At 37.7% G+C, this 25,301-nt stretch overlaps 1 protein-coding gene across 1 annotated transcript in view; it reads left to right on the top strand.

Moving 5' to 3' along the window:
• The first annotated feature begins 5,391 nt into the window (after positions 1-5,391).
• The window catches only part of LOC139124753 (monoacylglycerol lipase ABHD2-like), an 85,632-nt gene continuing 65,722 nt past the window's right edge, over positions 5,392-25,301 (top strand). Inside the window, exons 1-3 of the mRNA XM_070690863.1 lie at positions 5,392-5,838; positions 20,254-20,429; positions 21,962-22,129. Coding sequence (XP_070546964.1) covers positions 5,681-5,838; positions 20,254-20,429; positions 21,962-22,129 — 502 coding nt within the window. The 5' untranslated portion in view covers positions 5,392-5,680. The remainder of the gene's footprint in view (positions 5,839-20,253; positions 20,430-21,961; positions 22,130-25,301) is intronic.

The raw sequence follows: 25,301 nt of genomic DNA, 5'->3' as shown, positions 1-25,301 counted from the left end.
GAGCTAGAGGGTTTTGTTATCGTTTTACTGGTATAACAATGGTATTTGAATCTTTGCCAAGACAGTGACTGGTTTGACCGACTCTGCCAAGACAGTGACTGGTTTGACCGACTCATTGTAACTCTGCCAGAAGTGACAGACATACTTGATGATGATATTGACACATGCAGCAATTCATTTGTAGGCTGCAAGATGACTGATTTGAGTTGAAAAGTTTGACAGTTTACAGCAGTGCGTAACTAACATTACGAATAAGTGTATCTCCAGTGTTTAAGTATGACAATATATGCCCCTCTATGGGAGGGCGAGCATGCGTTGTCCAATTCAGATACCATGGCGGACGTTATTCTATCTGGTTTTCCAGAAATATTGACTTAAATTTTATGTCCTCATTCTAAATATTATTAATTATTTGATTCGGTCGAGGTTTCACAAATCAACACGAAACAGGAAAGATAAAGTGTTATTACTTCTGCGGTTTTAATTGCCTGTGTGTATAAAATTACCTGAAATCACATATGAGAGGAGAGTTTCATGGAATTTCCAAGTGTTACAATCCAGCATTCTACCATAAAAACTAAACAGCGTTGGTTCTTAACTTTTATCGATGTGTATATTTGGTAATGTCGTAATTTTCTATTGGAAGGGGTCGCGCATGGCCTTCAAAGGTTATTCTTAACGGCCTTCAAAGGTCACTCTTACAGCCTTCAAAGTTCATTCTTACAGGTCATATTTTCCAGTTTGATGTACATTTTTCCCTTCTCGAGGCTTACGGTATTGTTCCTGTCTTCTAATTCTATAGCATCTACATTTGAATCATCATCGCAATATTTACCAAACTTTATTATTAAAATCTTCTTTTTATACTTATATTTAAAATGACCATAACTAATGAGCTGTGAAACCTCTTTCTGAAGTGGTGGAATTTATCGTATTGAATTTCATGTTCCAAAGTCTCCGCCAGATAGTGTGCATACATGAGACTAAAATATATTTGAAATTTGATACATCTGTTAAAAACATTGAATTGGGTCTGCTATTGGTAGGTATTTAGTATGTAATATGCTGGAGAATATCCCTAAATTAATGTTCTTGTCAAAAGTATTTAACTGTGTCCATGGTGGTATCTCGCTACCTGAATTTACAAGGTTAATCAAAGTTCTTAGGTAGCCGTCATTATTTACGGCCTGGGAGGGGGGGGGGGGGTCCGGAGGAATTTCATCGGAAACTCCGAAATTTCCAGTAACCCCCCCCCCCCCGCCAACCATAATGAATTTGAGTAATCCTCTCTTTACTCAGAAATTTTTACAGTCCCATCCCTACTCAGAAAAGTTAAATACCAATACATGTTTTTGTAAAATTACAAAAAATAGCGATGGTAAAGGCCTTTCAAATCCTGATGCTAGATTATCATTGGTTATCTCATGACGGTTGAAAAAGGTGAAACCAACTAAATGAAATTCAAAATGACAATACAGTATGATCAGTATCTAACCATAGAGTATTTTTTTAGTTTGGATGGGTACCATGACAGGATTTTCACTACGATATCTGACTCACTGGGCAGAATTTGAAAGTACATGGGACAGAACACGCAAGAGGCTGAGGGGAAAGTGTCAGACGGGGTCCCCTATCTTGCGTGGAAAATTTTGAGAAATTGATGGCGCCGTCTGTTTACGAAATAAAAATGTTAGAACACCCCAGGGGGAGAAAACAAGAGGGGGGTGTCCCCCCTCTCATATCGAAAAAAATTGAGAAATTGATGTGTGCAATAGTGCAATCTGAGAGGCGTTTCAATTACCCTCCACATTTTGAGCAACTCCCAATTTTTTGAGTGACCCCCTTCGCATTCCTCCCACCCCAGGCCGTAAATAGGCCGTTATCTTAAAAAATTAACGATCGTAAGACCAGTCCGAGCGCAGGAATCTTTGCTAGTTGGTAGTCACGTTGTTCTTTGATAATCACGTTGTTGGTCACGTTGTTGGTTCGTTTGTTGGTAGTCACGTTGTTGGTTGATAGTAACATTGTTGGTTTGTATTCATGTTGTTTGTTTATTTGACTGAGGAACTTCACTTGGATAAAGCGGGCAATTTTGAAAGTGAATGGTCAGATCACCCTCCTGATGGCAGATTGCACAGTGGTTTATTACGACACAGTTGTTAGATGGAAAACCTTGTTAGTTGGTAAAATAATAGCTGGATGACGTCATGGCAAGATTGCAAATTGATTCATCGTTTCTTTAAAATGAACTACCAGTCAACATGCACAGTATGGGGTGAGAACACCGCCAAAATTATCTTGAAATATTTATTTAAACTTATCTTATCATTATTATTCCATTTATTTTGGTGATTTTGTGATAATTATGTAAATATTGTGCCATTATTATGCAATTATTTGATCATTATTTGGATATTATTTTGATATAATAACGAACCTATTTGGTAATTCGGTTGTTGTGACATTATTTGGCATTGATGTCTTGATTTGGAACTTATTTCACAATTATTATGCCATTATTTGGTGATTTGGTCATTTTTATGTCATTATTTTGTCTTTATTTTTCGATTATTTGGTCATGATTATGACATTATCTTGATATTATCTTGACATTATTACGAATTTATTATGTTAATTCGGTTATTTTGCCATTATTCGGCATTGATGTCTTGATTTGGAACTTATTTCATCATTATTTTGCCATTATTCGGTGATTTGGTCATTTTTACGTCATTATTTGGTCTTTCTTATGCAATTATTTGGTGATTATTACGACATTACCGTGACATTATTACAAATTTATTATGTTAATTCGGTTCTTTTTCAATTATTCGGCATTGATGTCTTGATTTGGAACTTATTTCATCATTATTATGCCATCATTTGGTGATTTGGTCATTTTTACGTCATTATTTGGTCTTTATTATGCGATTATTTGGTGATTATTACGACATTACCTTGACATTATTATGAATTTATTATGTTAATTCGGTTTTTTTTTCAATTATTCGGCATTGATGTCTTGATTTGGAACTTATTTCATCATTATTATGCCATTATTTGGTGATTTGGTCATTTTTATGTCATTATTTGGTCTTTATTATGCGATTATTTGGTGATTATTACGACATTACCTTGACATTATTATGAATTTATTATGTTAATTCGGTTCTTTTGCCGTTATTCGGCATTGATGTCTTGATTTGGAACTTATTTCATCATTATTTTGCCATTATTAGGTGATTTGGTCATTTTTATGTCATAATTTGGTCTTTATTACGCGATTATTTGGTCATGATTACGACATTATCTTGATATTATCTTGACATTATTATGAATTTATAACGTTAATTCGGTTCTTTTGCCATTATTCAGCATTGATGTCTTGATTTGTCAAAATTGAGAGAAATGTAAAACCAACCATGAATGTACGTAACTGCAGCAGTTGTCTGTAAAACTGTGTCAATTTATGAACTTTCTGTAAATAGAACTACAGTTTTGAAACTAACACGAACAGTAAAACGGTATATTCACTTCTACACATGAGACTTTAGCCTACGATTAATCGTTTGATTCTGACGAGTTACTTTGAATGTCAAGTTCGTAGATGCCAAAACCCTCTACAGGGAGTAGTAAATTAAACTAAAAGTGTAAGAGTAGTATTTTAACTAGAAGTCATTAAAAGTGACCCCTCAGAAGCCAATGATAACTTGTAGGCAAACTGTCAAACGTGTATAATCCGCGCAAAAGTGATCATTTGATTCTGAGGGGACTAACTTAGTGTCAAGTTCACAATTCCCCGTAAAGGGAGTTGACATCCGTGACACCCAACGTAATTTGTCAGAATCAAAAGATTGAATTGTAGACAAAAAGTGTCACAATTACAGATGTAAGCTTATATACCAGTTTACTGTTCTCGTTCGTTTTAAAACTGTTGTTCTATTCATCGAATGTTCGTAAACTGCTAAGCTTAGGCCTACAGTTGTATTGATGTAGACACCCGCTGCAGTTAGGCTATTATCGAATGGACATCCATGGCAGTTGTGTCAATACAGAGATTGTAAACTATAAAGGTTTTACTCATATCGAATGTACATCGACTCATGGTTGTGTATTACGTATCATTCAATTTTGTTGATATTAGGCGTACCATAGTTAAACAAAAAGCTTTATTTGTAAAACTGTCTTTGATGTCTGACGCCCGAACAGTATTGAAAAATTAAATCTCTTGCTATCTACCGACTCCCCCATCAAAAATGAAAGTTTCCTAAGTTGAAATCACGTGGTGCAAATTTTTAATTTTTAATTTCGATTTGCTGTTAGGCCGTAACATTGCTTGCACAGCTGGAGGTTTCGTCTGTAAAGTCGCTATTCGTACTCGGGAAAACCAACTACAATTTAGCATTTTACCCCCATTCGTAATTTCTATTTGCAAAATAAAGTTAGGCTAAGTAAAATAAAATTTGTACATTTTTGTCTTTCTGACAGGAGGTTGGTAGTATAGGGCCTACTGCAGCGGCAGAATTGTCGGTTTCTGCCCGTCAAGGACCATTCAAATTCCCGCACTTCGTGTGCGAAAGAGAGTCAGCTGTTTTATCAGGCACTTGTCGCAAGCTGCCAACTCAGAATCATTAAATTTCACCTAAAGTACGGCAGATTAATAATCATTTTTCGGGTAAAGGTTTCGCTGAGTGCCGCAGACGGCCATATCAAATCCATATTCTTCGGTACGGAAAATGCCGACCCTTTCCTGGCACACCTGTGGTCTGCTGCCCGTTGACAGCTATTCCAATCTACGCGCTTTGTGTACGACGAATTTTCAACTCCTTTCCCGGCATACCTGTCCCCGGCAGCCAGTTGAATGCAATTCCAATCGTCGCACTTTAAGTTCGTGAAATTTGTCGCCCTTTATTTAGCGCACCTGTCGTCTAATCGCCGCCATCCGACATCTTTCCAAGCAAAAAAGTGGTCTATATGAGCCGTTGCACCCCCGGGTTGCACCACAGTCACTCGTGAGCTATTCAGCTCTGGGACTATTCGCCCCATAGACGTGTGTACATAAGCGAGAAAAAACACGTCTATGGGGCGCATAGGCCAAGAGCGGAATAGATCACAGGGGACTGAGTGTGATTGCACCGAATGATCTATAAAACCTGCAGTTGCACAGAGTGGTCTAGGCCTATATAAGTTCTTCTAGTTTTTTTTCACATGTTTCTATACACCATCAAGATGTGATTTTGGTTGATTTTAAATTTGTAAGACTGATTTAAAATTTGTAAGACATACATTTGATGGTTCGATACTGACGATATCATATCAGGGAGGCATGTCTGATGCCTGAATGCCAGCTTGTGTTGTAGCGATAGCGCCCTCAATTTGAGTACCTGGTTGACCTTTCAACTTTCCATGGTTACATCAGCTGACAGATGACGACATGCATCTGCTGCGTGACAATGGGTCTCACTCTCAGATACTGCAGAACACAACTGAACATCGATGCCTTGATCAGGTAGATCAGCGGGGTAGAATTATCGATCTGGCATATCTGCACCGGTAAAGACGTGTTGTTGGCCGCATGTAAATTTTTGAGCAATCGCTCGATTATTTTCGAGTGACTTGTGTCATCGTGGCGCTGTCTCTTTCGACATTACCTGGCGCTGAGTACTTAGCACTATACACGATGGCAGACGCTGTGTTTTATTTCGTGGTATTGGTCATCATTTACGTATTGGTTCGGATTTTACATTCCAATAGCAATGCTGAGAAACCTAAACTATATTACAGAGATTCGAAACTTGTACGAGAAATTATAAAAATGTGCCCGGCCATGACTGACCTGTAAGTATAAACATATTTGTTCAACAAATGTTTGATAAAATTACAAACCTTTCATTGATATTTTTCATTATTTCATAACTTTATGGGTAGCTATCTCTTATATCGCCGTGAACTGTGAGATGCATGTAAAAAAGGCTTGGCTGGCACTGGGCAAAATAATGAAGAAATAGACCGACACCGAGGGCGTAATTGGGGAGTCTAAAGGGGTAAAATAGATTGAAAATTGTGGATAACTGTCTTGCCGCCAGGTGTAGCATCCGCACGTATGAGCAGAAAATGTACAAAATATGTGGGATTCATTATGAGAATAAATGATTTGCGCATTGTCTCCCCATCCCACTCACTAAGGCTGCGTTCACAAATAACGATTACTTAGGGGGAGCTAGAGGAATCGTGATGGAAATCTTATTTTTAGCTTCTATAGACTACAGTCTATAGAAGCTATTGGGATGGGTATCCGTCCGGCATCCGTCATCAGTCTGTATGTATGTATGTATGTATGTATGTATGTATGTATGTATGTATGTATGTATGTATGTCTGTATGTATGTATGTATGTATGTATGTATGTATGTATGTATGTATGTATGTATGTATGTATGTATGTATGTATGTATGTATCAGTGTATGTCCTTTTATGAGAATGTCTGTCCACTCAAATATCTTGAGAACCACAGTACTTACAGATTTGATACTTATTGTGTAGATGCAAAATATGATTATGAGAAACTATTTTTTTGTTTTTTGATATTGTTGAAAATATATAAATTAAATAAAAAAAGGCGATTTTGGTAAAAAATCATCTTCTTCATAACCGCTGGTCAGACAGTTTTGATATTTGATATACAGATCCCTAGGGATGACCTAACTTAGATTTGTTCACATTGTGATGAAATATGCAAATTTGTGTTTTTAAGGAATTTTTTTTGTCATTTTTGGTCAAAAAGTTATTTCATCAAAATCGCTTGTCTGACAGCTTTGATATTAGATACACAGGTTTGTAAGGGTTATCTTATTTAAAATGCATCAAAATAATGGTGAAATCTGCAATTTTGTATTTTTCGGGCAATTTTTGCCATTTTTAGAGGCATAGATGGCAGTTTTCTATGCTTGCTATTGATGAATGTCTGTGTTTATAGGGGGCTCTGTAAGTATGAGCCATACTGAAACAGTTCTCCTGCCATTAGAATACACTGTATTGCCAAAGGACCTATGCTCTCACTTTATCAGGTATTATAACACGCCACATGCTCATTCCGTGTCGCGATTCGCCAGAATACATCACGTGACGAGAAAATAGATACGTCTAGTCCCCACCGAATCGAAAAAAGTGACGTCAGAGGGTATTTTTTGAAATGCTGTTTCCCTAGGGAAATAGTTCTGAGCAAAAAATAAGTGCCCAGTCACGTGACCGTCATGGGCAGAGTGTCGTTTGCAGCTTTGCAACAATGGCGGGTGACTGGAACGTGATGTGCGTCCGGGATAGGTGATGACGCATTGTCTAAAACAGATTTTCCAACATTTTCCAACATTCCAACAGCGAAAGAACTTTAACAGCTCATGGACGGAAAAGATTAAAGTGCAACTAAGGATGTCGCTAGGTATGCTTGAATATTTTTAGCTACTATAGACTATAGTCTATAGAAGCTATTGGGATGGGTATCCGTCCGGCGTCCGGCGTCAGTCTGTATGTATGTATGTATGTATGTATGTATGTATGTATGTACGTACGTATGTCCGTTTGTGAGGCGTCCGTCCACTCAAATATCTTGAGAACTGATTTGGTATTTGTTGTGTAGATGAAAAATATGATTTTGAGAAAGACTTTTTTTTTATTTTTTTATATTGTTAAAAATAGGCAAATTAATGCCAAAAAAGGCGTTTTTGGCAAAAAATCTTCTTCTTCATAACCGCGGGTCAGACAGCTTTGTTATTTGGTATACAGGTACCTAGGGATAACCCAACTTAGATTTGTTAAAATTGTGATGAAATATGCAAATCTGTATTTTTAAGGAATTTTTTTATCATTATTGGTCAAAATTTGACTTACATTGTATGTAATTCTTGTACTGTATAAACCCTATCAATTCACCCAGAAAAAAAAAATTAATATGATTTTAAATAATTGAATTAATTAGGAAATCATCAAAGCCAAAATAATTTTACTGTAGAATTATCAGAAAGTTCAACTTTTTTTGACAGTTCATAGTGAAATGCTTACCATCTTGGAGGATTAAAACATGTAAAGGCAATTTTCCTGAATCCCAACTTTGACATATTCTGAACCGTCATTTATTGTGCCCTGTATGTTATCTAAAAGAAATTGCTCATAATAGTTTGTCATGATAGGGTGGTCAAATAAATAGAGATAGAGAAAGTTCTAATTTCCATTTATGGTTGACTTGGTAAGGATAAAATAAAATTACTTTTTGAGGAAAAAAATAGAGTGGTCAATTAAAAGAGTGGTCAAAGTGATAGGGTTTTTATGGTAAAGCTAGGCTGTAAGATTCCTCATGTGCTATTTATAGCAATTATGCAATCTGTGTAAACAGTGCTATGAAAGTGTTACATGATTCCTTATAATGCTTTTGATGACCTTGAACTTCTTAAGTTTCAAACATTTGTCTCTTCAGTGTGCTTTCTCTGAGTACGTTCAGTCTCAACTTATTCAACAGAGCTTACTTACAATGTTAATTTGAAAGATAAAATGTGCTTGGTTAATAGGATGAAAATACTAAAGACAAGCAGCTTAAGATTCTTTATAACCTGACAGATATGCTGTTTTTTCATGACGTAAATCTTGATTTAAGCAAGCCTTGTATACTTTAATTAGAATGTAATTAACTCTCGTTTATTAGCTACTATAGACAAATATAGTCTGTAGAAGCTATTGGGATGGGTATCCGTCCAGCGTCCACCGTCAGTCTGTATGTATGTATGTGTATGTATGTACATGTATGTAGGTATGTATGTATGTCCGTTTATGAGGTGTCCGTCCACTCAAATATCTTGAGAACTGCAGTACTTACTGATTTGATATTTGTTGAGTGGATAAAATATATGATTTTGAGAAACTAATTTTATTAATTTTTTGATATTGTTGAAAATATGCGAATTAGCACCAAAAAAGGCATTTTTGATAAAAAATCTTCTTCTTCATAACCACTGGTCAGACAGCTGTGTTATTTGGTATACAGGTCCCTAGGGATAACCCAACGTAGATTTGTTAAAATTGTGATGAAATATGCAAATCTGTATTTTTACGGAATTTCTTTTTCCATTTTTGGTCAGGCCATCCTGAAATGAGCTATCAAAGATATCCACCTTCTTCATCAATACATGTGTCACAATAGGTTATTCTCTACATAAACACAGCAGAGCTCTGTCAACTGTTGAGTCGCTTTTTTTTTCAAAACCACTTTTCAGATAGCTTTAATATTTGGTTTACAAGTCCCTAGGATGACCTTAGTGAGATAATTTCATACAGTCAGGAAATACTTAATTTTTTATCCATGTCTATAGTAGCTTCAGGGACTTTGGCCCTATGTTTTGAAAGAAAGTAGTACCACGTACAACTGAAACTGCTGTACATCGCTCAGTAAACTTGTCACAATGGATTGTTGCGGTACAAAATATCAAAACACATTAAAAGCTATATAACAATACAACATGAGCATGTGGTGTGTTATAAAACACCTATAGCCTGGTCTTTATTTGGGCTATAGCGCTCGTCTATTACCCCTCGTGGCCGTGTGTTACCAGAAACACATCGCTATACCCCTTGGCCTACGGCCTCGGGGAATAGCGATGTTTCTGGTAACGCTATAGCCCTCATGACCAGGCAATAGGTGTTTATTATGCTATGTATGTCCTCTGTAGTAGCTTCAGGGACATTGGTCCTATGTTTTTTCAGATCCACCCCCCTCAATACCCTAAAAAAATTTCAAATCCCCCTCTGTATGATCAAAAGTTTCAAGTTCCCCCCCCCTCCCCAACTATCACAAGCTCGTATATCAGTAAAGGATGTGCACACAGAAAAAATAAACATGTACCACACTGTTACACTTGCAGATGTTCAACACTACCTGTTATAGTAGTTTGTAAAATAATATTCCTAAGGCAAGTTCTTAAATTGATTCATTTTTAAATGCATCAGTCAACTTTTTGGATTGATCAGTCTAAGCCAACTTGAATTAATCCAACTCTGCCCAGGTCAATTGCTTCTGCCAAAGAGCACACAAAATGATAATCATGAAAGAGTGGGCAAATCATGAATTCTGGCTAATCGAAAAAGCTGAGCACAGTGACCTACCAAAAATTTGTTTTAAAAGTACAAGACATGAATTAGAAGCTACTCAAACTTGACAATACTGGAAGGTTAAAATATTCCATCAAATAATGTTTTCATCTCTGAAATTTTGGGTGTAATAATGACAAATTTGATTAAAAAATAAATAATTCCATTTAGTCATATTTTTTCATTTAGTCTTTACTGTTCAAAGTTTTGCTTTTGTATTATTTCATGGTCAGAATGTGAAAATTTAGAAATCAAACATGGTGACCCTATCTCTTTTAGCTCATATTTGGTATTATATATAAATACCAAAAAGAGCTTATATGATGAGTCTGAGTGGCGTCTATGTCTGTATATTTGTGGGTATGTGCGGATGTATGTCCGTCACACACAAAGGCTCCCATACCGCCAAAGCTACCATCTCAGTATTTGGTGTACAGGTAGATGTAGGGGTTGAGATGTGAATTTGTTCAAATGAACACATCAGTGTCAAAAATGTGCAAATGAGGTAAGAAAAAGGGAAATTCTGCAAATGTTCATGAGTGGTCGCATGCCAATGGCTGAAACAGGATACTCCACTGACCTGTAGTCATTTCCTGTCATTGTTTATTAACTGTTGCATATTAATAGACCTGCTCAAACTAAGGGACGGACCATTAGATCTTGGGAGGGGTTGGTCACAATGAAATTGTGAACATTTTTTTTTACAACTGTAAATTTCAAAAAAAAAAAATTCCAAATGAGAAAAGCTGTGCTAATTTTTTTTACTAAGTAAATTTTCAGATTTATAATTTTTTTAGTTCGACGCTGTCTGAGGATACAATGTACATCCATATCACTAGCGCAAATAAGATTGCGTGCTGTAACTACTTATGGCCCAGTGATTTATATTGCTGATAGATTTCGCGAAATTAAATGTTGCAGATCATGTTTTGACAAGCTGAGAAGCTGTTTGCAAAAAATGTGGTGAAATCTCAATATTTGTGTTTTTAGGACAATTTTTGCCCTTTTTTGATCAAAACATCAATTTCTCTGTAGCAGTATGTCAAACTTCTGTCATTCTTGTTGTTTTTCTGGTTGTACTGTGCAGAAGTCATTGTCATAACATCAACGTAGCATTTTCCTGCACTGAACAGACAGAAACAATATTTATTGTTGATCTTTGGTACCCATACTGGTATGTACCAATTCTGATCAAATGTGAGCGACACCGTATAATTGCGGTATTTTCTTTAATATTTGATTATCCTAATATGCCAAAATTCAAAAATCCCCAATAACTTTTGAAGTCTCGTGGTCTTCCATGCGTTGCTCTCTGGCCTGATCTTGTGTAGAAGTACATTTCACTGTCATGATCGTCATTTGATCCAAACTCTTCTTCAACTACCATGTACATCAGAGTCAGAGCTATCTCTGTCCCTGCTCAGGTATATAGTGACAGTGACACTGCAGTAGCAGGGCTGTACCTGATAGTGACACTGCTCGTAGGGAGTAGCTGTATCAACTTTGATAATTTTAACAATATTTTTGTTCACTTTATACAACTGAGTTCTTGTTCTACTCCCTACAGCATGTTGAACTGTCCAGTATTCAGCTTGCTAACACAGCCTGTGTATGTGTACCAAGCATTTGTATCACTGACAACTGACTGTCAGTCTGGACTCTAATTACAGGCTTTGTCAACAAATTGAATATTGTGTGTTTGAGGATGCTGTAGGGAAACAGCAAGAAACTGTAGTTGATATATTGCACAGAAATATTGCTGAAATCATCAATAGTTGCAGCGTCTGCCTTGTTACTAGGCTCAAGTTTGATTTTTTTACAACAATCATACATGTTTAGATTTTTTTAAAGATAAACGTCATGAAATGTAACAAAATGGTTTGAAATTTTGTTAACTATTATAAACATTACAACAATTGGATGACATAAAATTGGTATTCATTTTTCATTGAATTACCGACAAAAATTTTGAATTGGAAAATGTAAAACATAAATGGGAACTAAAAAATTTTCAAGTCCCCCCTCTACTACCCCAAACATTTTTGAATCCCCCCTGAATTCCTCCAGCCCCCCCCCCCCCTAACCATTTTTGTGAGCACAGCTGAGGAAGAACATTTTGCACAATGTGTCGTCTGTTGTATTGATTTACAGTCATAGAAAGCACGGTGCCATGGTTTCACCAGAGATTGTTAATGAGAAGCATGGTCCCTTTTGCCACTTCAGTCAATTCTACCATAAAAAGATAGATATACAGTACAAAAAGATAGATATACAGTACAAAAAAATAGATATACAGTACAAAAAGATAGATATACAGTACAAAAAGATCAGCCATTTGACTTCAGTCCATCCACATTGTAGTGGAGCTTCTATGGGTTATAAATATACATGTATGTTTAAAATATTTTCCAGAAGAGAGATTTTGCCTTCAAAAGTTCAATCTGTACATGTGCAGATGCATGCTATCAATAATATTTCATAATTATACACCTGTGTCTGTAACCTATGGGCTTTTGTTGTACGGTAAGTTTCGGTATCAGAAGACGCAGTCCAATAACTTTGACACTTTGACACAGAGTACAACACTTTAGGTGTTATTGGATGGTATTTGACCTTCGACCTCATAATACCTTTACGTCAACCTGGAGAAAATGAAGAGAAAATTTTACAATTTTACAAAAACATATACTTCTTAGCATTCAGTACTTCCCAAATAAAATCGTGGTCAGTCCAAAACCTGTGAATTCGAGTGAAATTATGCTGCTGACGTACAATTTCTACAATGTGCACTGCGCGATATGCCCTGTGTGGGTTGAAATTTTGTTCTGCGCGGTTAGCAGATGTGCTCAACGTGTTCCCAGTCTGCTCGCAATCGTTCAGTACAGTACGCGACAAGCGCCCAAAAGACGCCTTAATTTTGACTTTTTTCTTGTAAAGTTGGACTAAAAAGGTGTGTAATAATAAGATTATTCCCAAAATACCAGGATTTATGTTCACTTACATCGTACGCATCAGTATTATCCTCGACAATATGCGTTTCAGACAACACCTCCACTTCACGATGTACTCAGACATAAATCCCAATATTTTGGGAATAACCTTATATAATATACCGGTAGATAATATTAAAAGTCCATGAGCTGCAACTCTGGGAAATTAGTCCAACCTCAAGATACCTCCAATTTCCTCAGATATTCATTGCAATCTGCAAATTGAACAATGCCTCTACAATGTTTGCTTATGACAGAATAGGCAAGAAATTGAACAGATTTTTATTCATTTTAAATTTCCTGCCATTTTCAAACTCTTGCCATGATGTGAAAAACAGAGAATTTTTGGTCAAGGTGGAGTGAATCCCTTCCCCTTTCTCTCAGTAGGTTGGACCATGTTGTATTTGTAAAAATTTGAATGTGTACATGCACCATTTACTCAGTTTATCATATAGTTGGATGGAGGTGGTACGGTGGCCCAAAACTACCTGTTCTCCGCATTCAAAGTCTGCGTCGCATTCAATTGTTTTTCTCTCACATATGTCTCCGCATTCAAAGTCTGCGTCGCATTCAATTGTTTTTCTCTCACATATGTCTCCGCATTCCAAGTCTGCGTCGCATTCAATTGTTTTTCTCTCACATATGTCTCCGCATTCAAAGTCTGCGTCGCAATCAAATGTTTTTCTCTCACATAAGCTTATGTCTCCGCATTCAAAGTCTGCGTCGCAATCAAATGTTTTTCTCTCACATATGTCTCCGCATTCAAAGTCTGCGTCGCATTCAATTGTTTTTCTCTCACATATGTCTCCGCATTCAAAGTCTGCGTCGCAATCAAATGTTTTTCTCTCACATAAGCTTATGTCTCCGCATTCAAAGTCTGCGTCGCAATCAAATGTTTTTCTCTCACATATGTCTCCGCATTCAAAGTCTGCGTCGCATTCAATTGTTTTCTCTCACATATGTCTCCGCATTCAAAGTCTGCGTCGCAATCAAATGTTTTTCTCTCACATATATCTCCGCATTCAAAGTCTGCGTCGCAATCAAATGTTTTTCTCTCACATAAGCTTATGTCTCCGCATTCAAAGTCTGCGTCGCAATCAAATGTTTTTCTCTCACATATGTCTCCGCATTCAAAGTCTGCGTCGCATTCAATTGTTTTTCTCTCACATATGTCTCCGCATTCCAAGTCTGCGTCGCAATCAAATGTTTTTCTCTCACATAAGCTTATGTCTCCGCATTCAAAGTCTGCGTCGCAATCAAATGTTTTTCTCTCACATATGTCTCCGCATTCAAAGTCTGCGTCGCATTCAATTGTTTTTCTCTCACATATGTCTCCGCATTCAAAGTCTGCGTCGCAATCAAATGTTTTTCTCTTACATAAGCTTATGTCTCCGCATTCAAAGTCTGCGTCGCAATCAAATGTTTTTCTCTCACATATGTCTCCGCATTGAAAGTCTGCGTCGCAATCAAATGTTTTTCTCTCACATATGTCTCCGCATTCCAAGTCTGCGTCGCATTCAATTGTTTTTCTCTCACATATGTCTCGGAGGTAAGCCTCAGTGTACGTTATTCCGCGAAGCATAATTTCTATCGAACAGCGCTCTCAGACGGTCGCTATTGACAACGACGAACATTGTATCAAGTTATTTTCAATAGATTATCGATCGAAAATTTGTTTGGACGGGCCGGGCGCTCGTGTGTTGAGGTCACGTCATAAACATTTCCACAATAACCCATATATTGACTTATACACTTAAATATCAACATTGAAGGTATCCGTTGGTTTCCTGTACTGAAATTAAATCGACGACAATTTTTTTAGTTTTGGTGATACTTTTACGTACGTTTCGGCACATTTTGGCGCACCTCGGCGTAGTTTGGCGCCATTGTGAAGGGGGGGGGGGACTACACGCGAGTGAGCGAGACAACAATGTATCAATTTCGGACAAAAGGATATTGATCGATAACGTTCACTGCACGATTACAGTGGAGACTCTACGCCCGTTCGCCTCTGTTCTGTGTTATTCTTGCAGTTTACTGGGATTTTCATAGTTAATATTCGCCAAAATTTGGTATAAATTACAACAACCTGACTGGTATTTGGTCTGTATAATTTAAGAGACGCTAACCGATTAAAATGGGTCAATATTAGACCCTGATTCTGCATATGCAAACGCTGTAAGATCGCCATTTTATGAGGGCAGGAGCAAAAATTCAGCAATCGGAAAAAAATAAAATGCAACTAAAACAAGTTTCGTCGAGAAATTCAAAAAACTAAAACGACAGCAATTTTGTATATATATCAAGGAAACACCGTGCCACTTTTCACTATAATTGGTTCAGAATTGAGAAATTTGAACGAGCGATAGTTGTACGGTCTGTTCAGTACATTAAACGCAATTGTTTTCTATGGGAAATCGAGCAGAGTAGACACATCGTAAAATGAAAAATACATCTGAAAAAAACCGTTGGTTTAACTTGTTCATTTCGCTGTTATTTTTTATAATATTTGGTATGACACATATCATGAAGGGTAACTAAAACTCTATGGTTTTATTTTTTTTAGTTTCCCTCTTTTTTTATGAAATGACGAGTTGAAGATCGTTTTGCTGTTGACTGTGTTTTTACTTGATTTTGCATATGTCTCTTATCGCTTACGTATTTTTGGAATTCCCTTGTGAAATACTTCCCAAAATATTATAATTGTAAGGGCAGCATATACGGGAAATAGGACCTGTTGCTCTTTCATTAATATTTAGATGTGCAGCAAGGAAATACGGCGAAATTTTCAACATGACGCGGGAGGTGAAATTGACTCTCCGAACGCGCACTCCACGTATGTGTGGCAAAAATTCGGGACGCTATATACCGTACAAAATGGGGCGCCTTTGGGCCGTAGTGCACTACGGCCCAAAGGCGCCCCATACAGAGGCGAACGGGCGTAGAGTCTCCACTGTAATCGTGCAGTGAACGTTATCGATCAATATCCTTTTGTCCGAAATTGATACATTGTTGTCTCGCTCACTCGCGTGTAATCCCCCGTTCACAATGGCGCCAAACTACGCCGAGGTGCGCCAAAATGTGCCGAAACGTACGTAAAAGTATCACCAAAACTAAAAAAATTGTCGTCGATTTAATTTCAGTACAGGAAAACAGGATACCTTCAATGTTGATATTTAAGTGTATAAGTCAATATATGGGTTATTGTGGAAATGTTTATGACGTGACCTCAACACACGGGCGCCCGGCACAAGCGGCGTCCAAACAAATTTTCGATCGATAATCTATTGAAAATAACTTGATACAATGTTCGTCGTTGTCAATAGCGACCGTCTGAGAGCGCTGTTCGATAGAAATTATGCTTCGCGGAATAATGTACACTGAGGCTTACCTCGGAGACATATGTGAGAGAAAAAACATTGAATGCGACGCAGACTTGGAATGCGGAGACATATGTGAGAGAAAAACATTTGATTGCCACGCAGACTTTGAATGCGGAGACATATGTGAGAGAAAAACATTTGATTGCGACGCAGACTTTGAATAATGCGGAGATATATGTGAGAGAAAAACATTTGATTGCGACGCAGACTTTGAATGCGGAGATATATGTGAGAGAAAAACATTTGATTGCGACGCAGACTTTGAATGCGGAGACGTGTGAGAGAAAAACATTTGATTGCGACGCAGACTTTGAATGCGGAGACATATGTGAGAGAAAAACATTTGATTGCGACGCAGACTTTGAATGCGGAGACATATGTGAGAGAAAAATATTTGATTGCGACGCAGACTTTGAATGCGGAGACATATGTGAGAGAAAAACATTTGATTGCGACGCAGACTTTGAATGCGGAGACATATGTGAGAGAAAAACATTTGATTGCGACGCAGACTTTGAATGCGGAGACATATGTGAGAGAAAAACAGTTGATTGCGACGCAGACTTTGAATGCGGAGACATAAGCTCATGTGAGAGAAAAACATTTGATTGCGACGCAGACTTTGAATGCGGAGACATATGTGAGAGAAAAACAATTGATTGCGACGCAGACTTTGAATGCAGAGACATATGTGAGAGAAAAACATTTGATTGCGACGCAGACTTTGAATGCAGAGACATATGTGAGAGAAAAACATTTGATTGCGACGCAGACTTTGAATGCGGAGAACAGGTAGTTTTGGGCCACCGTAAGGTGGCCATAATTGGGTGCGGCACCCATTTATTATTTGTCTTACTGAACCTCCCCATGCAGTCCCACTCAGTAGCACAGGTATGTAAGGGTAGCTCAAACCCCTAACTGGGACCGCCAACTGGGACTCCCAGTTGGCTTAAAATGCACTCTGGGACCGGTCCCAGTTCGCTTCTGGGACCGGTCCCAGAAGCGAACTGGGACTGGTCCCAGTTGGCCTCTTGGACTTGTCCCAGTTGGCTTCCAGGACCAGTCCCAGTTGGCTTCAAAATTAACTCTAGGACCCCGGCCGCGGTCCTAGTTGGCCTCCAGGATCAGTCCCAGTACACTTCAGGGACACATCCAATTGTGAACTGGGACCACTATGAAAAAACCATTTACTGGTACTTTGTACTAACAATCTGTTAATTTCATCTTTTTACTCTGCCATAATTATAGGTATACACCACATTTAATAGATCCCAACTAAGGCAAAAGTAATTTAATTCTTTGTTTTGCATCTGTGCATGTGCACATACTAGGATTTTTTCTACTGCCAATGGCTTGAATAGGATTTTACTGAGTAGCTTTCCTGTTTACAAAATTTCACATCTTGTAGTATAACTTATGATGATTGCGATGAAAGGAAGTTTCTGATGATTTTTGTATAGACATCTATGTTGTTACATGGAAACAATCAAGAAAATATAACGTGTGTTTTGATTTCCTTGTATGTGTTTTAGTACTGCCTTCCCGCTCATGTTTCGAAACATTTGAGTGGGCGCTAAACAAAGAATTTGATTACTTTGGCCTTACTGCGATGTACTCATTCTTAGCACTAGTACGTCCTGTGCTATGGTGTGTGTTGAAATCTTACTGCACGGATCATGTTGATAGAGAGACTGTGTACTGAATCAGATGAAAAAGGAGATGAAAATAACTGTGCAAGACTAGCAATTAACTCATCAAGGCTTTCATTACATTAAAAACAGCAAACAAAACATTTAACGAAAACCCGCTGTGTTTTAATAGAATTGCAATTCACTTGCAGTATATGACTGATATCTTAATTTGGACCTAGTTATACCGGTATTTCTGAACAGATAGACATAAATAGGAGAGGGGCAACCATTAGTGCGTGCATGTACTGGTACAGCAGAATCATTTCATTGTTATGCGAGGAAAAAATAGACATCAATGAAGTGATAATAGTCCCATTACATTTTAAGACAAAGGGTTTTGAATATACAAGTCAACAACATGCACTGCTTCAAAACTTCATTGACAGCTAGTAGCTATATGTAGTATATGCTGTCTCAGTGTTTTCTATTTCAGTCTGTATGTCTGTCATAGCTCTATGGAGCTACGAGTCCCAGAATTGAAATGAGACCTGACTGTCCTAGATGAAACAGGGAGATGTTAGCTTTCCCACACAAAAAACATACATAATTTTCACAACAGTACAGGGAACATGAATAAAACAGGTGCATACCATTCCTACAAAAGGCACATAGTGGGATGGGAAACTTCTTTCCCATTAATATTATGGTTTCGTCATTACAGCATGGAGGTACCTTACCTCCATGGTACAGTTCATTTGATACAAGTGCATTTCCCCGCAATCATAATGGTCCCAGTTACGTCGAGCTAGTACGCTTCTGGGATCAGTCCTAGAGGCCAACTGGGACCGGTCCCAGTTTGCTTCTGGGACCGGTCCCAGAAGCGAACTGGGACCGGTTCCAGAGTGCATTTTAAGCCAACTGGGAGTCCCAGTTGGCGGTCCCAGTTGGTGTGCTCTGTTTTATTCATGTCCCAGTTACATACCTCAACAGGGACAAAAAAACGCTGATCCAAGGCTTTGAGTGATGTCAATTGTTGCTCACTAGAAATAACTGTATTTACTTTTTTTAATAGCAGTAATATTAGCTTTTTAATTGTTAAAAAATACACAGGCACTACAGAGTCCTATTTTCACTTACTACAGAGTGACTAAACTGATTTTCAGTGACTTGCCAGCACTAAAACAAATATTGCCACCAATGAAATGTCAATCCAATATGGCCGCCTTTGAAATCCAATATGGCCGCCATACTTGCTATATAAAATGCTAGTTTTTGCCATATTTGACCTCTTGGGAAATTAAACTGTAATCTAGATTTCAAAAACTAAGGGCATTATCTATATCTGCATATATATTTCATTAATTTCTAGAAATTCCATTACAATAAGATGAATCCTAATTGAGATACGGATCATCAAAGATTGCAAAAATCCAAATTTTCCCATGGTGCCGTGCAAAAAAAAACTAAGTCAGATAAAATTTTATACAAGTTTAAATAGTCGAGCTTGTGTTAAATTCATAGAGTTAATCTTTCATGAATCTTGCAATTTTTATAAGAGTAGGTAAAATTCTTTGAAAAAATGAAGAAAGTACTTGTAAATATCAGTATAGTATGATGTTTCTGGTCCTGCAAACTTCAGAAATTTGCTTTTTACGACATTTTTAACGACATTTTGACCGAAAATTAGCAAATTTTGACCCATTAAAATGCACATATCTTGAAAACCGGTGAACCGATTTCGATAATTTATTTTTTATTATAACTTGCTCTGATACATAAATATTTCTATCTATAAAAGAAACAGCCATCTTGGAGTTAAAATTTTCACTGAACTCCCTATTAGTAGTGCACTTAATGGTTGTTGACAGTGACTGTTTATGGAACTTTGGTCGTTTGTTTTCCGTTGAAAGTTGTGCATCATCAGTCAATTTGTCAAAACCTGCTCAATTAGAGAAGAATTATGTCTGTATAAGAATTGGGCATGAATCTCAAGATCCAAATCAGAAAATGGTAACTAATCTCTACATTTGAAGAAAAAATAAACATTGTTGTGAGTGATGTTATCATGTAGAATTTCAGGATAGAATGATAGATATTATTATATCTCTATACAGGTATACGCCAACATTACTATGGGGAAAGAGTGGACATTTACAAACGTTTGTCTATGCCAAACTTGGAAGAGTTCAACCACCTTTTCTACGAGGATTTCGTCGAAGTGTGATGATGTCAGATGGAGCTACTTGTACATTTGATGTCTTTGAACCAGAACAACCTCATCAGACACAAGGTTAGTACAGTTTAATTTGTACTTTTGCCATGTAACACTGCATGTGTGATATTGCACTATGAATTGACTGTGACCCACGTAACACTGCATAATTTGTGGTATTTCCACAATGAATTGACTGTGACCCATGTAACACTGCATGTGTGATATTGCACTATGAATTGACTGTGACCCATGTAACACTGCATGTGTGATATTTCCACTATGAATTGACTGTGACCCATGTAACACTGCATGTGTGATATTTCCACAATGAATTGACTGTGACCCATGTAACACTGCATGTGTGGTATTTCCATGATGAATTGACTGTGACCCATGTAACACTGCATGTGTGATATTTCCACTATGAATTGACTGTGACCCATGTAACACTGCATGTGTGATATTTCCACTATGAATTGACTGTGACCCATGTAACACTGCATGTGTGATATTTCCACTTTGATTTGACTGTGGCCCATGTAACACTGCATGTGTGGTATTTCCACAATGAATTGACTGTGACCCATGTAATACTGCATGTGTGATATTTCCATGACGAATTGACTGTGACCCATGTAACACTGGATGTGTGGTATTTCCACTTTGATTTGACTGTGACCCATGTCTGCAACACACTGTCTTCAGCAATCCTTCCCCATAGTTTCTGCATTCTCTGACTAGCCGCTCTTCTCATTAAACAACCACCCCTCTATGATCAAGCTCATAATACAAGGTTTGTGCAGAAAAACTGTGGCCAGTGTTTGATCGCTTGCTATTATATTCTAATTTCTTAACAAAGATAATTTTGTTAGACTTATTTAACAAATGGACAAAAAGGCAATTATTTAGATGAGTTACATCATCATCAATATTGTATTCAGACATGAATCCCAGTAGAGGCATCATGGGCCAGTGGCTAGAGCAGTGGACTCACGATCAAAGGATGGTGAGTTTGAGCCCCGGCATGGCTGTGGTGTTGTGTCCTTGGGCACTTTATTCCTCATTGCTTCTCCCCACCCAGGAGTGATGGGTACCTGGTAGGACAGAGGTTGTTATGTGTGCGTTTAGCTCTGCTGCGCTTATTGGCTGCACATGTGAGCTGTTGTCTGCTCCCCAGGGAGTTGAGTGGTATCATATTAGGTCCAGTGACCAGGGGTAATAATAATTGTAAAGCGCCTTGATCACATCTACTTGTGGATATGTGCGCTATATAAGAACCAAATATTATATTATTATTATCAGTATTTTGTGAATAACCTTATATTATAGCTAGCTGAGCCATATTAAAGGATTATTTATTCCCATCACCATGGTCACATGAGTGTATAACATGCATTGATCATTCCCTATCGACTTTCAAAGAGACCTTTAAATAAAATTAATGGAAAGTGAAGTTGCCTGGTTAAGACCATTGATGGAGAATCAACTAAACTCCTGGCATGTACCCTATACTTTGTGGGATTGTAAATTGGTTTCAATGTCTTTCCACGTTGCCATTGGTATTTATTTTACAATTTTCACATTGTCATTCTTTCCTTTTCTAACAGATGATTACACCATATGTATTGCACCAGGCATTGCCAATTCCAGTGAAAGTAAATATATCAGAACTTTTGTCAATTGTGCTTGTAACCATGGATACCGTGTTGGTGTTTTGAATCATCTTGGAGCTTTGAAGAATGTCCCCCTAACTTCACCAAGAATATTTACTTGGGGTAAGGAAATGTAATTTGCTTAACAAATAATTGCAGTATTACATCTACAGAGGCAAAAATTTCACAAATTGATCTAGTCTACACTGTTGGTAAGACAATACATTTAATGGTCATTATGTTGAATGTTATTTAGGAAGTGTTTATGGTTGACGATTTAGACTCTGCCGGGTGGCGTTCTTGAGGTCCCGCTGGACTTCGAACATCATCTGTTTTTTGTTGAACGTTTGAATACCCTATATCCGTTGTCAGGAAGTATTTTTTTGAACATTCGGCTGCTCAACAAACATATACGATCTACGCGGCATGGAAAGTGCCTATGATATGGCAGGTAAGGGTCAGCTCAGTGACGTGTTATATTGAAGCCCCCAGACTATTGTTTTCAGTCAATAGAGCATGCACATTAAAGTTTGACAGGAAAGACCAACGAACTTACTTCAAATATAGTAGGTACTTCAAAGTAACGTATGCATTTTTGAAACATTTTACGCAAATAAAAACCAACTTGCATAAAATCATACGCAAGTTTTGAAATCGTAATGGAAACGGTGTCAGGTGGTTGCCCATTTATACTTTTGAAATCTATAACAAGTTGGAAATTCTGATGTGGTATGGTAGCGACTTTTTCATAAATGCCAAGCCTTGAGATTCAAATGACAGTGATACTACTTGGCTAGCTATGCTGTGTTTGATGACAGTGATACTACCGGTACTTGGCTAGCTATGTTGTGTTTGATGACAGTGATACTACTTGGCTAGCCTGTTTGATGACAGTGATACTACTTGGCCAGCTATGTTGTGTTTGATGACAGTGATACTACTTGGATAGCTATGTTGTGTTTGATGACAGTGATACTACTTGGCTAGCTATGTTGTGTTTGATGACAGTGATACTACTTGGCTAGCTATGTTGTGTTTGATGACAGTGATACTACTTGGCTAGCTATGTTGTGTTTGATGACAGTGATACTATACTTGGATAGCTATGTTTGTGTTTGATGACAGTGATACTATACTTGGATAGCTATGTTGTGTTTGATGACAGTGATACTACCGGCACTTGGCTAGCTATGTTGTGTTTGATGACAGTGATATTACTTGTCTAGCTATGTTGTGTTTGATGACAGTGATACTACTTGGCTAGCTATGTTGTGTTTGATGACAGTGATACTATACTTGGATAGCTATGTTGTGTTTGATGACAGTGATACTATACTTGGATAGCTATGTTGTGTTTGATGACAGTGATACTACTGGCACTTGGCTAGCTATGTTGTGTTTGATGACAGTGATACTACTTGTCTAGCTATGTTGTGTTTGATGACAGTGATACTACTTGGATAGCTATGTTGTGTTTGATGACAGTGATACTACTTGGCTAGATATGTTGTGTTTGATGACAGTGATACTACCGGCACTTGGCTAGCTATGTTGTGTTTGATGACAGTGATACTACTTGGCTAGCTATGTTGTGTTTGATGACAGTAATACTACTTGGCTAGCTATGGTGTGTTTGATGACAGTGATACTACTTGGCTGGCTATGTTGTGTTTGATGACAGTGATACTACTTGGCTAGCTATGTTGTGTTTGATGACAGTGATACTACTTGGCTAGCTATGTTGTGTTTGATGACAGTGATACTATACTTGGCTAGCTATGTTGTGTTTGATGACAGTGATACTACTTGGCTAGCTATGTTGTGTTTGATGACAGTGATACTACCGGCACTTGGCTAGCTATGTTGTGTTTGATGACAGTGATACTACTTGTCTAGCTATGTTGTGTTTGATGACAGTGATACTACTTGGATAGCTATGTTGTGTTTGATGACAGTGATACTACTTGGATAGCTATGTTGTGTTTGATGACAGTGATACTACTTGGCTAGCTATGTTGTGTTTGATGACAGTGATACTACTTGGCTAGCTATGTTGTGTTTGATGACAGTGATACTACCGGCACTTGGCTAGCTATGTTGTGTTTGATGACAGTGATACTACTTGGCTAGCTATGTTGTGTTTGATGACAGTAATACTACTTGGCTAGCTATGGTGTGTTTGATGACAGTGATACTACTTGGCTGGCTATGTTGTGTTTGATGACAGTGATACTACTTGGCTAGCTTTGCTGTGTTTGATGACAGTGATACTACTTGGCTAGCTATGTTGTGTTTGATGACAGTGATACTACTTGGCTGTACTACTTGTCTAGCTATGTTGTGTTTGATAACAGTGATACTACTTGGCTAGCTATGTTGTGTTTGATGACAGTGATACTACTTGGCTAGCTATGTTGTGTTTGATGACAGTGATACTACTTGGCTAGCCTTGTTGTGTTTGATGACAGTGATAATACTTGGCTAGCTATGTTGTGTTTGATGACAGTAATACTACTTGGCTAGCTATGCTGTGTTTGATGACAGTGATACTACTTGGCTAGCTATGCTGTATTTGATGACAGTGATACTACTTGGCTAGCTATGCTGTGTTTGATGACAGTGATACTACTTGGCTAGCTATGCTGTGTTTGATGACAGTGATACTACTTGGCTAGCTATGCTGTGTTTGATGACAGTGATACCGTAAAATTCCCAATTGAAGCCGCGGCTTGTATTAGAAACATTTTTGAGGGACCCCTGGGATCAGGCGCTGAAGTCCTGGTGCGGCTTCAATTACGTACATTTCCTGTGTTTCGATATTTTTCTCGATGCTCACCAAGCATTGCAGGGGCAATCGCTATTGTTATGCAAATTAGTACCAATGAATTCTGCGTGAATAAATTACCCACATAAAAAGCCCCTACCCTAGTGTTACTCCAATATAGAAACGTTAGGAGAGTGTATTTGGTCGTTAAACTTGGTAAAATTCCTTTTAGATAATAAGGAAACTATTAAAAGATGTTAAAACAATGGGAAACTGGAGTTCCCTTGACAGCATCGTAAGGAAAATGACACGTTTTTCCAGTACTTTCTTGATTCTCTGACCCTGCTGACCCCCGTCCCCTAAATAGAATAGTCTCACTAAGGTCGGCCATGTTGACATCATGACATGCATGCATGATGTCTTTGTTTCAAGTTTAGGGGTTTTGGACGCTGGAATTTCACAAAAATGTCACTTCTGTATTCAGAGATTGTACAATCAATTTCTTTGGTCGAGTAAGTCGATTTTGAAAGC

This window comes from Ptychodera flava (genome assembly GCF_041260155.1).
Source record: "Ptychodera flava strain L36383 chromosome 23 unlocalized genomic scaffold, AS_Pfla_20210202 Scaffold_24__1_contigs__length_23054250_pilon, whole genome shotgun sequence".
Taxonomy (NCBI): domain Eukaryota; kingdom Metazoa; phylum Hemichordata; class Enteropneusta; family Ptychoderidae; genus Ptychodera; species Ptychodera flava.
The sequence above is the reverse complement of the archived record's forward strand: the minus strand, read 5'-3'. Positions and strand labels throughout refer to the sequence as shown.